General features: G+C 45.0%; 1 protein-coding gene across 6 annotated transcripts in view; it reads right to left on the reverse strand.

The window, feature by feature from the left end:
* LOC121582644 (AP-3 complex subunit beta-1) overlaps positions 1-12,726 on the reverse strand; it is a 58,337-nt gene that overhangs the window by 11,648 nt on the left and 33,963 nt on the right. For 5 of the 6 annotated variants that reach the window (XM_041898610.2, XM_041898609.2, XM_041898608.2 and 2 more), the window contains exons 21-23: positions 11,650-11,698; positions 11,448-11,551; positions 3,187-3,415 (exon numbers count right to left, since the gene is read on the reverse strand). In XM_041898610.2, coding sequence (XP_041754544.1) covers positions 3,187-3,415; positions 11,448-11,551; positions 11,650-11,698 — 382 coding nt within the window. The remainder of the gene's footprint in view (positions 1-3,186; positions 3,416-11,447; positions 11,552-11,649; positions 11,699-12,726) is intronic. The other variant, XM_041898611.2, reaches the window with a different exon arrangement.

Below are 12,726 nucleotides of genomic sequence, written 5' to 3' on the forward strand. Positions count from 1 at the left end.
TCTTTCAATTTTTTTATAATGGATTTAATGGTGCTCTGTGGGATGTTCAAAGTTTGAGATATTTTTATAACACAACCCTGATCTGTACTTCTCCACAACTTTGTCCCTGACCTGTTTGGAGAGCTCCTTGGTCTTCATGGTGCCGCTTGCTTGGTGGTGCCCCTTGCTTAGTGGTGTTGGAGACTCTTTCAGAACAGGTGTATATATACTGAGATCACGTGACAGATCATGTGACACTTAGATTGCACACAGGTGGACTTTATTTAACTAATTATGTGACTTCTGAAGGTAATTGGTTGCACCAGATCTTATTTAGGGGCTTCATAGCAAAGGGGGTGAATACATCTGCACGCACCACTTTTCCGTTATTAATTTTTTTTTAGAATGTTTTGAAACAAGTAATTTTTTTCATTTCACTTCACCAATTTGGACTAGTTTGTGTATGTCCATTACATGAAATCCAAATAAAAAATCCATTTAAATTACAGGTTGTAATGCAACAAAATAGGAAAAACGCCAAGGGGGATGAATACTTTTGCAAGGCACTGTACATGTAGATGCAAGTGTAGAAGCGCCAGATATGTTGAAACACATTGTGGGCCATGCTGCTGTAGGAACAGTGCTCTGTATCAATTCTTTATGAGGTAAAGAAAGACACTGTGATAGAGTAAGGTATTTCTTCCGCATTCACTTTCTCCTGCTCAATATGAAAACCGACTCTACACACACACATGCTCCAAACTCAATCGATCCCAATTACCCAGTGTTTGGCAGCCTGAGTTCCTTCAATGCCCAATCAATCCACAGCCAATTGAAGCTTTTAACAATGCTTGAGCGCACCTCTGTATATTTTTTAAATCTCTTCTTTTGCTTTTCTTTGAGGTCTGCAGGGAGAGTTGGGCTCAGAGGTGTGTGTGTGTTATGAATGGAGATATTCATAATCATTATGGTCTCCCAGGGATTATGTGGATTAATATGCCCAATCTCAGCTATAGAAGATTATAATAGAAAACAAGGTATTGATGGTTTCCTATCATATAGGCTTATAGTCCTCCATGGTATAATGATCTACTAATGCAGGCACTGGAATGACCAGCAGAGCACCTATTTTAAAACGACATGGAACATAAGAGGCCTCATATAGATTTGTAAGAACACATATTGAGGGTCATACCTGTATGTGCAAATTAAAATCATTAGGTCCTGGATGGCAGTGTAATGTAGGGTCGTTTTCAATGCCTTTCCCTCGATATGACATCATTCATAACCTGGATGATGTTTCTCGCTCTCTTGCTCTGGTGGGAGGGGCTATAGGAGGACGGGCTCATTGTAATGGCGGGAATGGAATTAATGCAACGGAGTCAAATATGTGGTTTCCATATGTTTGATATCGTTCCATATATTCCATTCCAGCCATTACAATGAGCTTGTCCTATGAGTGTACAAAACATTAAGAACTCCGTCGTAATATTGAGTTACATCTACACTGATTGAAGTGGATTTAACAAGTGACATCAAAAAGGGATCATAGCTTTCACCTGGATTCACCTGGTCAGTCTATGTCATGGAAAGAGCAGGTGTCCTTAATGTTTTTTACACTCAGAGTACACCCTTGACTCTTTCCACATTTTGTTGTGTTACAAAGTGGGATTAAAATGGATTTAAATGTCATTTTTGTAATCAACGATATACACAAAATGTCATGTCAAAGTCGAAGGAATATTCTAAAATGTGTAAAAGAATATCATGAAAAATAAAACACATCTTGATTAGATAAATATTCAACCCCCTGAGTCAATCAATACCTGTTAGAATCACCTTTGGCAGCGATTAAAGCTGTAAGTCTAAGAGCTTCCCACACCTGGATTGTACAACATTTCTTCATTATTCTTTTCAAAATTCTTCAAGCTCTGTCAAATTGGTTGTTGATCATTGCTAGACAACCATTTTCAGGTCTTGCCATAGATTTTGTATTCAGGACTAAAAGTTAATTGCTTTGCCACATTTTTTACTGTAATACTTTAGTGCCTTGTTGCAAACAGGATGCATGTTTTGGAATATTTTTATTCTGTACAGGCTTCAGTGTTTTCACTCTGTCTTTTATGTCATTTTTACTCCTGATCTTATTTAGGCTTGCCATAACAAAGGGGTTGAATACTTACTGACTCAAGACATTTCAGCTTTTCATTTTTAATTAATTTGCCAACATATCTAAAAACATAATTCCACTTTGACATTATGGGGTATTGTGTGTAGACCAGTGACAAAAAAATCTACATTTAATCAATTTTAAATTCAGGCTGTAACACAACAAAGTGTGGAAAAAGGCAAGGGGTGTGAATACTTCCCCAAACTGTTGCCACAAAGTTGGAAGCACAGAATCGTCTAGAATGTCATTGTAGGCTGTAGCGTTAAGATTTCCCTTCATTGGAACTAAGGGGCCTAATCCGAACCATGAAAAACAGCCCCAGACCATTATTCCTCCTCCACCATACTTTACATTTGGCACTATGCATTCGGGCAGGTAGCGTTCTCCTGGCATCCGCCAAACCCAGATTAGTCCGTCAGACTGCCAGATGGTGAAGCGTGATTCATTACTCCAGAGAACGCGTTTCCACTACTCCAGAGTCCAATGACGGCGAGCTTTACACCACTCCAGCCGACGCTAGGCATTGCACATGGTGCTCTTAGGCTTGTGTGCAGCTGCCCGGCTATGGAAACCCATTTCATGAAGCTCCCGATGAACAGTTCTTGAGCCGACGTTGCTTCCAGAGACAGTTTGGAACTCGGTAGTGAGTGTTGCAACTGAGGACAGACGATTTTTACGCACTACGCTCTGTGAGCTTGTGTAGCCACCACCGCTGAGCTGTTGTTGCTCCTAGACGTTTCCACTGCACAATAACAGCACTTACAGTTGCCCAGGGCAGCTCTAGCAGGGAAGAAATGTCACCAACTGACTTTTTGGAAAGGTGGCATCCTATGACGGTGCCATGTTGAAAGTCACTGAGCTCTTCAGTATGGGCCATTCTACTTCCAATGTTTGTCTATGGAGATTGCATGGCTGTGTGCTTGATTTCATACACTTGTCAGCAATTGGTGTGGCTGAAATAGCCAAATCCACTAATTTGAAGGGGTGTCCACATACTTTTGGTCAGGTAGTGTATATCTGTTAGTCGTTTACCTCACCTATAGTATTGAAGCAGTGTATGTTTAGTCCTGTGGGGCTCCTGTCTCCAATGTGGATCTGTTCCAGAGGGTGGTCTGAGGTGTTGGTCAGGCTGATCTGGACTGAGACCATGGTGGGCTGGTAGAGACAGGGCTGTCTGGGGAACTGGTACTGGGCTGACAGACCTTTACCTGTCATACGGTGCAGCAGGTCATGGCTCTTCTCTGGGACAAATGCTGGACCGCTCACCTGGAGAGGAGAGAGAGAGAGAGGGGACAGGGGTGAGTAAATAGGGACACACAGAGAGGACCAATGAGAAAGGTCTGAAGAGCAGAATGTTGGTTGATAACATTTGGACAAATATAGTCTTTGTCAGGCAACCAATCCCAGATAACCCCACATAGAAGTAGGTATGTTGTTTGGTGACGTAGGTACAGCTCTCGTCATTAAATATCTACTTACCATAGGCTACTCCACTTATGACTGCAGGATAACTGAGGGTTTGTTGACAACTTATGCCTCGCTCTGTTCATTAACCATCAACCATTCTACCTGGAAAAAGTCCCATTTCAGCCATGTCCTAGAAAAGTGCCATATAAACCCAATGTATTATTATTATTCCTATACAGTATGTCCCCAATCAGGCAGGTTATTAGTGAGTGGTCGGATGGTCTGATGCGGCTCCACGGCAGGCTGAAGGACTGCTCAGGCTTAATGAATGGGAACACTAGAGGCCTGCTCTGGGCCTTGCCTGCCATTCAGCTTTCTATTAACAGAGCTTTTACCTTTTCAACAGCAGGAACTGTAATTACCATAGCATAGAGAGGCAGGACAAAACACCCTGTCAGGAGGAGAAGAGGGGGGAGAAACTTATTGACACATTCTTGGGGTTAAGAGGAGTGTTTTCTTGTTCTTTATTTTCCCCTCGCTACATCAGCATGGTCCCGCTTTCATTCTGTATTCTATTCATTCTATTTTCTGTGCATTCTTATTCTGATTAACCGGCCTGACTCTCTTTCGACTCGTTGATTGGACAGTGGCAATGGCATTCTCTCGACTCAAGCTAATCTAGTCTACGTATAGTGGTAAAAGCCATCTACTTTACACAGACAAAGACAGATGCAAGCAATCACAATTAGGCTACATGCAAAAACAAATATATGTAAGCTGGCTAGGTGGTTTCGTAACACTTTACATAGGCACAACATGACACTCCATTGCAATACCCCCATCAACAACTGTTACAAAATGCTACTTTTAATTAAGCTTGAAGCTACTAGGCCTAAATGGTGTTACACTCTTATCATTTTTAGTTATCGGATGCCCCCATCATGTCACATTCTTGTGTGAAAAGGCGAAAAAACTTTTTTTCACTGTTTAGTGGCTCAATCTTCATTAACAGTAAAAGGCTACCTTGTTGACACCCAGTCCAACCATGCAGTGACATAATTATCTGTCTCAACATCAGGACAATCATAGCCATACAGCGCATTCGGAAAGTATTCAGATCCCTTGACTTTTTCCACATTTTGTTACGTTACAGCCTTATTCTAAAGTTGATTAAATTGTTTGTTTTTTTCTCCTTCATCAATCTACATACAATACCCCATATGACAAAGCAAAAATAGTTTTTTTGCAAATTAATAAAAAAACAGAAATATCACAAGTATTCAGACCCTTTACTCAGTACTTTGTTGAAGCACCTTTGGCAGCAATTACAGCCTTGAGTCTTCTTGGGTATGACGCTACAAGCTTGGCACACCTGTATTTGGGGAGTTTCTCCCATTCTTCTCTGCAGATCCTCTCAAGCTCTGTCAGGTTGGATGGGGAGCGTCGCTGCACAGCTATTTTCTGGTCTCTCCAGAGATGTTCGATCGGGTTCAAGTCCGGGCTCTAGCTGGGCCTCTCAAGGACATTCAGAGATTTGTCCCGAAGCCACTCCTGCATTGTCTTGGCTGTGTGCTTAGGGTCGTTGCCCTGTTGGAAGGTGAACCTTTGCCCCCAGTCGGCAGTCCTGAGCAGGTTTTCATCAAGAATCTCTCTGTACTTTGCTCCGTTCATCTTTCCCTCAATCCTGACTAGTCTCCCAGTCCCTACCGCTGAAAAACATCCCCACAGCTTGATGCAGCCACCACCATGCTTCACCGTAGGGATGGTGCCAGGTTTCCTCCAGACGTGATGCTTGGCATTCAAAGAGTTTAATCTTGATTGCATCAGACCAGAGAATCTTGTTACTCATGGTCTGAGAGTCCTTTAGGTGCCATTTGGCAAACTCCAAGCGGGCTGTCATGTGCCTTTTACTGAGGAGTGGCTTCCATCTGGCCACTCTACCATAAAGGCCTGATTGGTGGAGTGCTGCAGAGATGGTTGTCCTTCTGGAAGGTTCCCCCAACTCCACAGAGGAACTCTGGAGCTCTGTCAGAGTGACCATCGACTTCTTGGTCACCTCTCTGACCAAGGCCCTTCTCCCCAGATTGCTTAGTTTGTCCGGGCGGCCAGCTCTAGGAAGAGTCTTGGTGGTTCCAAGCTTCTTCCATTTAAGAATGATGGAGGCCACTGTGTTCTTGGGGACCTTCAATGCTGCAGAAATGTTTTGGTACCCTTCCCCAGATCTGTGCCTTGACACAATCCTGTCTCGGAGCTCTACGAACAATTCCTTCGACCTCATGGCTTGGTTTTTAATCTGACATGCACTGTCAACTGTGGGACCTTATATAGACAGGTGTGTGCCTTTCCAAATCATGTCCAATCAATTGAATTGACCACAGGTGGTTGTAAAACATCCCAAGGTGATCAATGGAAACAGGAGACTCAATATTGAGTCTCATAGCAAAGGGTCTGAATACTTACTTAAATAAGGTATTTCAGTTTTGTATTTTTAATACATTTGCAAACTTTTGTAAAAACCTGTTTTTGCTTTGTCATTATGAGGTATTGTGTGTAGATTGATGAGGATTTTATTTTATTTAATCCATTTTAGAATAAGGCTGCAACATAACAAAATGTGGAAAAAGGGAAGGGGTCTATATGAAAAATGTATGCACTCACTAACTGTAAGTCGCTCTGTATAAGAGCGTCTGCTAAATGACTAAAATGTAAAAATGTAAATATCTGAATACTTTCCGAATGCACTGTATATTGCCCATATACTAATTAGGCTATAGTATGCCCATCACTCTACCAGCTTAACTTCCACCTCCTCCCTGTCTCTCCGACAGACAGACACATGGATATCAACCCTGTGTTAATGAGAGTAAAGTGAGAGAACTAACGCTAAAACAAGTAGTTAACACCTCCTGAAACCTTCTGTTACACCTGCTGCTGTTGGTGCTATGTGTTTACCTTGACAAGCTGAGAGATGGACAGAGAGGGGGAGGGATAGAGAGAGAGGAGAGAGAGAGAGAGAGAGAGAGAGAGAGAGAGAGAGAAGGGAGTGAGAGGAAGAGAGGAGGAAGTGAGGGAGAGAGAGAGGGGAGTGAGGGGGAGAGAGAGAGAGAGAGAGAGAGAGAGAGAGAGAGAGAGAGAGAGAGAGAGAGAGAGAGAGAGAGAGAGAGAGAGAGAGAGAGAGAGAGAGAGAGAGAGAGAGAGAAGGGAGTGAGAGGAAGAGAGGAGGAAGTGAGGGAGAGAGAGAGGGAGTGAGGGGAAGAGAGAGAGAGAGAGAGAGAGAGAGAGAGAGAGAGAGAGAGAGAGAGAGAGAGAGAGAGAGAGAGAGAGAGAGAGAGAGAGAGAGAGAGAGAGAGAGAGAGAGAGAGAGAGAGAGAGAGAGAGAGAAAGAATGGAGTGAGGGGGGAGAGAGAGAGAGGAGAGAGAGACAGAGAGAGAGAAGGGAGTGAGAGGAAGAGAGAGGGAAATTATAAAAAGAGGTGTTTGACAGGAGATGGAGGTGGATGGACATATTTGCCAGTCTCTTTCAGATCAGACGATAGGAGAAGGGGTAAGGAGAAAGAAGAAGATATATGTGTGAGACATTCTCAGGATTGTCATGGTGTGTGAGTGTGGAGAATCAGTTTGAAATACAACAGGGTGGAACTCAAAGTGCTGACAAAACAAGTTAGTTAGTAAACAGAAACAGACTGGCTAATCACAGTCAAAAAGTCCTCCTACAATGACACATAGGAGAGGAGAACAGGTTATCCCCATCCTCCCCTGGTAATAGCCAGCCCAGACGTGTCGGGTACCCCCAGACTTCCCAGACACACAGACAGGAAGGGGGTCAAACAAACATTTGTCACGGCACGGCGCCCTCACACTTGCCCGTCACGCCAACAGGGGAAATTTATCGGGCCACTTTTGTTTGTGTCAGAGCAGTCGTTGTCGATAAAGCTGGCCGTAATGTCTGCCACGCCTTCACAGAGCAGATTTACCTTCCTGACAAGCACATCCTGCTCCCTCCGCGCTCAAGGTCCTGTCTAACACCCCCGAGAGGAGGGAGGGAGGGAGAGAGGAAAGGAGGACAGGATAGGACAGGGTTTCAAACCGCTTATCATCACCAATTTGACACAGCAGACAGTAATGTCCTAACACACACACACAGAGACACACACACCCTCCCCCAGTCTTCCATCACTTTTGGCCTGTGAGGCAGGACGCATCCTCCAGACCCAAAGTGTAAATAACAGCAGGCTAGGGATGTAACCTTGATTCCCGTGTCACACACACACACCCTTGGAGGGTCCCTTTTTGTCTGGTCTCTCCTGGACTTGGGGGAAGCTGACAATGGGAGAGGAAGTTGATTGAGAGGCTCTATTATGTCTCAACTTAAAGGAAGCTACTGTGATGGATGACACACACGCCAGTCACCTTCAGAGCCTGGACACACACACCCACGCTGCGGGACGACACACTCACTCCTTCCCAGCATCCTCTCTGGTAAATTACCTGAAAATCCCGCTGACATATTCAAAAGGGGCTAACCCTAACTTTGCATCTGGTGAGCATGTGAACGGATAATATGTCAAATTTAAGAGAAAGTGTGTGTGTTAGGAGATGTATGGAGATGTATTGAAAATCCATTTCTGTTTTTGTGACATTGGCTGCTTGTTACTTTGTGAGATTGTATGAGAGAGAGAGAGAGAGAGAGAGAGAGAGAGAGTCAGAGAGAGAGAGAGAGAAGGAGAGAGAGAGAGAGAGTCAGAGAGAGAGAGAGAGAGAGAGAGATGGAGAGAGAGAGAGAGAGGTGTAAGAGACATGATTTTGTTTGTTCCCTTCAGTCAGTCAGGAGATGACAATTAATTGAGTCAGTCTATCAGAAGACCTTGACTAGAAGGAGTCAGCTAGATGTCACCACAGTCACCTACAACCTTATTAAGCCAACAGGAGTTAGTTAGCCCAAAGCACACATAAGTTAGCTCATCTGGGACCATTCATCACTAAATTAGATTTCTTAAAAGTGATTAATCTTTGTACTTTCAAAGAAACATGGACAGTTATGGTACACCAAGACTCAGTCAGTAAATCTTACCACGGTGGCATCAGTTTAATTGAAGCCTTTGCATCAGGGGCTTGATTCAGAGAGACAGACAGACAGACAGACCCCCCCCACACACACACACACCCTCACCCAGCCACATCCCATCCCATCCAAATCAACCAATTGCATATTGCACTATTTCCTACAGGGCATTTAAACCTATTTATACCCAGACAGTGTGTGTGTGTGTGTGTGTGTGTGTGTGTGTGTGTATATATGTGTGAGTGGCAGGTAGGGGTGTGTGGAGGGCAGGGCTGCTATATTCCTGCCTCTCCCAGTCCACTGCTGATTCATAATTAGACCTGAACCCAGCGCACCCACACCGGGGGAGGTTAGGAGGGTAAGGCGTAGGGAGGCGCAGCCTGCCTGATGGGCACCAAATGAACAAATTATGATGGCCCCCTCCGGGCGTGATGGGGTCAAACGGCCCGCGCCCCGCCGCTGACAGTTCAATTTCCCCCCAACGCAGCCTCATTCGCCCAATGCTAATTATGAATGAAACGTTATCAGCCTTAGACAATCCCCCCCTACACACATACACACGGACAACGGAAGGAGGATGTGTGTTTGGAGGGGGGTTTAAAGGCATTTGGGAGAGATCCTCTAATGTCAAAATGTTATTAGAGAGAGAGAGATGGGAAAAAGAGAGAGAAGGGAAGAAGAGAGAGAGAGAGAAGGGAAGGAGAGAGAGAGAAGGGAAGAAGAGAGAGAGAGAACGGAAGAAGAGAGAGAGAGAATGGAAGAAGAGAGAGAGGAGAGAAGGGAAGAAGAGAGGAGAGAGAATGGAAAAAGAGAGAGAGAGAATGGAAGAAGAGAGAGAGAATGGAAGAAGAGAGAGAGAGAATGGAAGAAGAGAGAGAGAGAGAATGGAAGAAGAGAGAGAGAGAGAATGGAAGAAGAGAGAGAGAATGAAAGAAGAGAGAGAGAGCGAAGGGAAGAAGAGAGAGATAGAGAAGGGAAAGAGAGAGAGAGAGAAGGGAAGAAGAGAGAGAGAGAGAAGGGAAGAAGAGAGAGATAGAGAAGGGAAAGAGAGAGAGAGAAGGGAAGAAGAGCCAAGAGAGGGAGATAGAGGAGAGGAGAGGTCAGAGACAGTGACCAGGGTTAATGTAAATGTCTTTGATAACCATGCAGTAATTCTCTAAAAGGGCCGAAGCGCTCAGCTGAGACACACTCACCGCTTCTGTGGGCGGATTGGTGAGAAATAGAAATGACACCGGGGCAAGTGTGTGTGTCTGTGTGAAGGATATTGGTCTGTGTGTGTCTGTGTGAAGGATATTGGTCTGTGTGTGTCTGTGTGAAGGATATTGGTGTGTGTGTGTTGTGTGTGTGAGAGAGAGAGAGCGAGATAGGGAGTGAGTGGGTGATACTGTTTGTGTGTGTGGGTAGTGTCTGCTCGCACATCTTTGAAATAAGTAGCGAGAGGGTTGTGAGGTTATTTACCCCAGTCTATGAATCCTGATGGCCATCATGTATTTATGCATAGGATTGACTCTCAATCAGATGCTGATGTGCAAACAGCACCCTGTTTAATCTGCATTTCTATGGTCTATTACTGCCTGGCCTTAACCTATCAGCACACACACCACTCTGCATACAGACAGGCCTGAGACAGGCTGTCAATCACACAAACACGCGCGCGCACACACACACACTGACACAAACGCAAAGAAAGAAAGACTGTATACGAGAAGGAACTTATTACTAGTAGGTAAGACAAGGAATGTAATGGGAACATGATGGGATGTTATGGTGATGTTATAGGGACATATCTACTCTCTATTAAATTAGCTCATATTGGTCGATTGGTCACACATGCTCCTCAGCTAAAGTAGTGCTGGTACAAGGCCAACAAACACATAAATCTCACACCAAAGAGAAAAAGAGCCATTAAACTGGGAAAAGGTCAGCCATGATGCATAGACACACTGTACAGACTACAGAGACACCAGGGAGAGAACAACTGACAGGGAGATGGAGAGAGAGATGGAGAGGGAGGTGGAGAGAGAGGTGGAGAGAGAGGTGGAGAGAGAGGTGGAGAGAGAGGTGGAGAGAGAGGTGGAGAGAGAGGTGGAGAGAGAGGTGGAGAGAGAGATGGAGAGGGAGGTGGAGAGAGAGGTGGAGAGGGAGGTGGAGAGAGAGGTGGAGAGAGAGGTGGAGAGAGAGGTGGAGAGAGAGATGGAGAGGGAGGTGGAGAGAGAGGTGGAGAGAGAGGTGGAGAGAGAGATGGAGAGAGAGATGGAGAGGGAGGTGGAGAGGGAGGTGGAGAGGGAGGTGGAGAGAGAGGTGGAGAGGGAGGTGGAGAGAGAGGTGGAGAGAGAGGTGGAGAGAGAGATGGAGAGAGAGATGGAGAGGGAGGTGGAGAGGGAGGTGGAGAGGGAGGTGGAGAGAGAGGTGGAGAGAGAGGTGGAGAGAGGTGGAGAGAGAGATGGAGAGAGAGATGGAGAGAGAGGTGGAGAGAGGTGGAGAGAGAGGTGGAGAGAGAGGTGGATGGAGGTTGGCATTGAGAGTTGTATGAACAGGACACATGGAGAGAGGAAAACAGAAACAGAACAACTGTGAAACACAGGCAATGCACTTGTATGGGAGGGAGATGATTTATACATTTGTCCAGAAAGGAGGAAAGGGTCAACAGCCAACTTCAGGAGGAGATATCTCAGCCACTGGAGAGACAGTCATTTAAAGACACTCTGCCGTACAGTATGATCCAACACGTTTCTCTCTCAGCTCTGTCAAACACACACACACGATCCAGTGGACGTACACACCAAGGGAGGGATTAACAGACAGACAGACCTACACACACACACTCACCTGGATGGTGGAGGAGACATTGGAGAGACACAGGCCCTCCAGGTCTCCTAGCAGGCTGGGGGAGAGGACAGAAGACTTGAGCTGGGTCACTGGGGCAGGAGTGACTATAGGACACACACAGAACACTTATGAGATGAATTCCAACTGGAAATCCTGTGGTATTTTTCCCAGCTACGTGCTGTTTTACAGACAGAAAACTCACAGTCATCCAGATTCAACAGAGACACCTCCTCATTTGACTTCACCTCCACCTGGAGAAAAGACCAACAGAAACCTACATGAGAAACATACTGTCCCTAGAACATACAGATATTCACTGACTTTGAACAGGTGCTGGATAAAATAAATATTCATTCATGTTCGACCCTTAGGTCTGTGTCAGATTGTGAAACATGTTTATAGTAAATACACTTGGCAGAGTACAGCACAGTATATCATAACATATGTTCCAACATGAATGGCAGATGAATGAAGGCTATAGATGAAAGAGAAAGAAGAACGAGTGGAAAGAGAGAAAGATGACAAGCAGAATATTAAAGTATTAAAGTAAAGTCTGTATATGGGGGAATGTAGCCTTATTTGACTGACAGTGTCTATACAATGCAGCAACATGATATTCCTAAACATGTCTGCTATGTACATACAATTCAATTATATTTCTCAGGCTGCTGTGCGTATATACATCTGGAGTGTCTCTATGATCTGCATTGGCCAGCCATGAAGCATGTCACGTCACAACCGATAGATACACTCTAGTGACTCTACCTCCTACCACTAGGCCAGGCTTGTCAAACGGCAACTCTGAATATTACGACGGGTATCGCCACATATACACTACAACAGGCAACAATAAAAACGTGTTTAAACATACGAGCGCTTTTACGGCCCTCTGTCTCTCCATGCCCTCCTAGCCAAACACGGCTCTGTTCACGTCTCATAAAGAACCGTAAAATTCCACTCTGCTTACTGCGGGATCCACGAAGGAAGGAAGGAAGGAAGGAAGGGGGGGGGGAGAGAGAGAGAGAGAGAGAGAGAGAGAGAGAGAGAGAGAGAGAGAGAGAGAGAGAGAGAGAGAGAGAGAGAGAGAGAGAGAGAGAGAGAGAGAGAGAGAGAGAGAGAGAGAGAGAGAGAGAGAGAGAGAGAGAGAGAGAGAGAGAGAGAGAGAGAGAGAGAGAGAGAGAGAGAGAGAGAAGGCATAATAGTGAAAACAAACAATGAAGTTAGAGGGCGTATCTTATCAGATGGTCTCTGATAGATGCTTGATGGCAAAGAAGAAACC

Source organism: Coregonus clupeaformis, chromosome 15 (assembly GCF_020615455.1).
Source record: "Coregonus clupeaformis isolate EN_2021a chromosome 15, ASM2061545v1, whole genome shotgun sequence".
Lineage (NCBI taxonomy): Eukaryota > Metazoa > Chordata > Actinopteri > Salmoniformes > Salmonidae > Coregonus > Coregonus clupeaformis.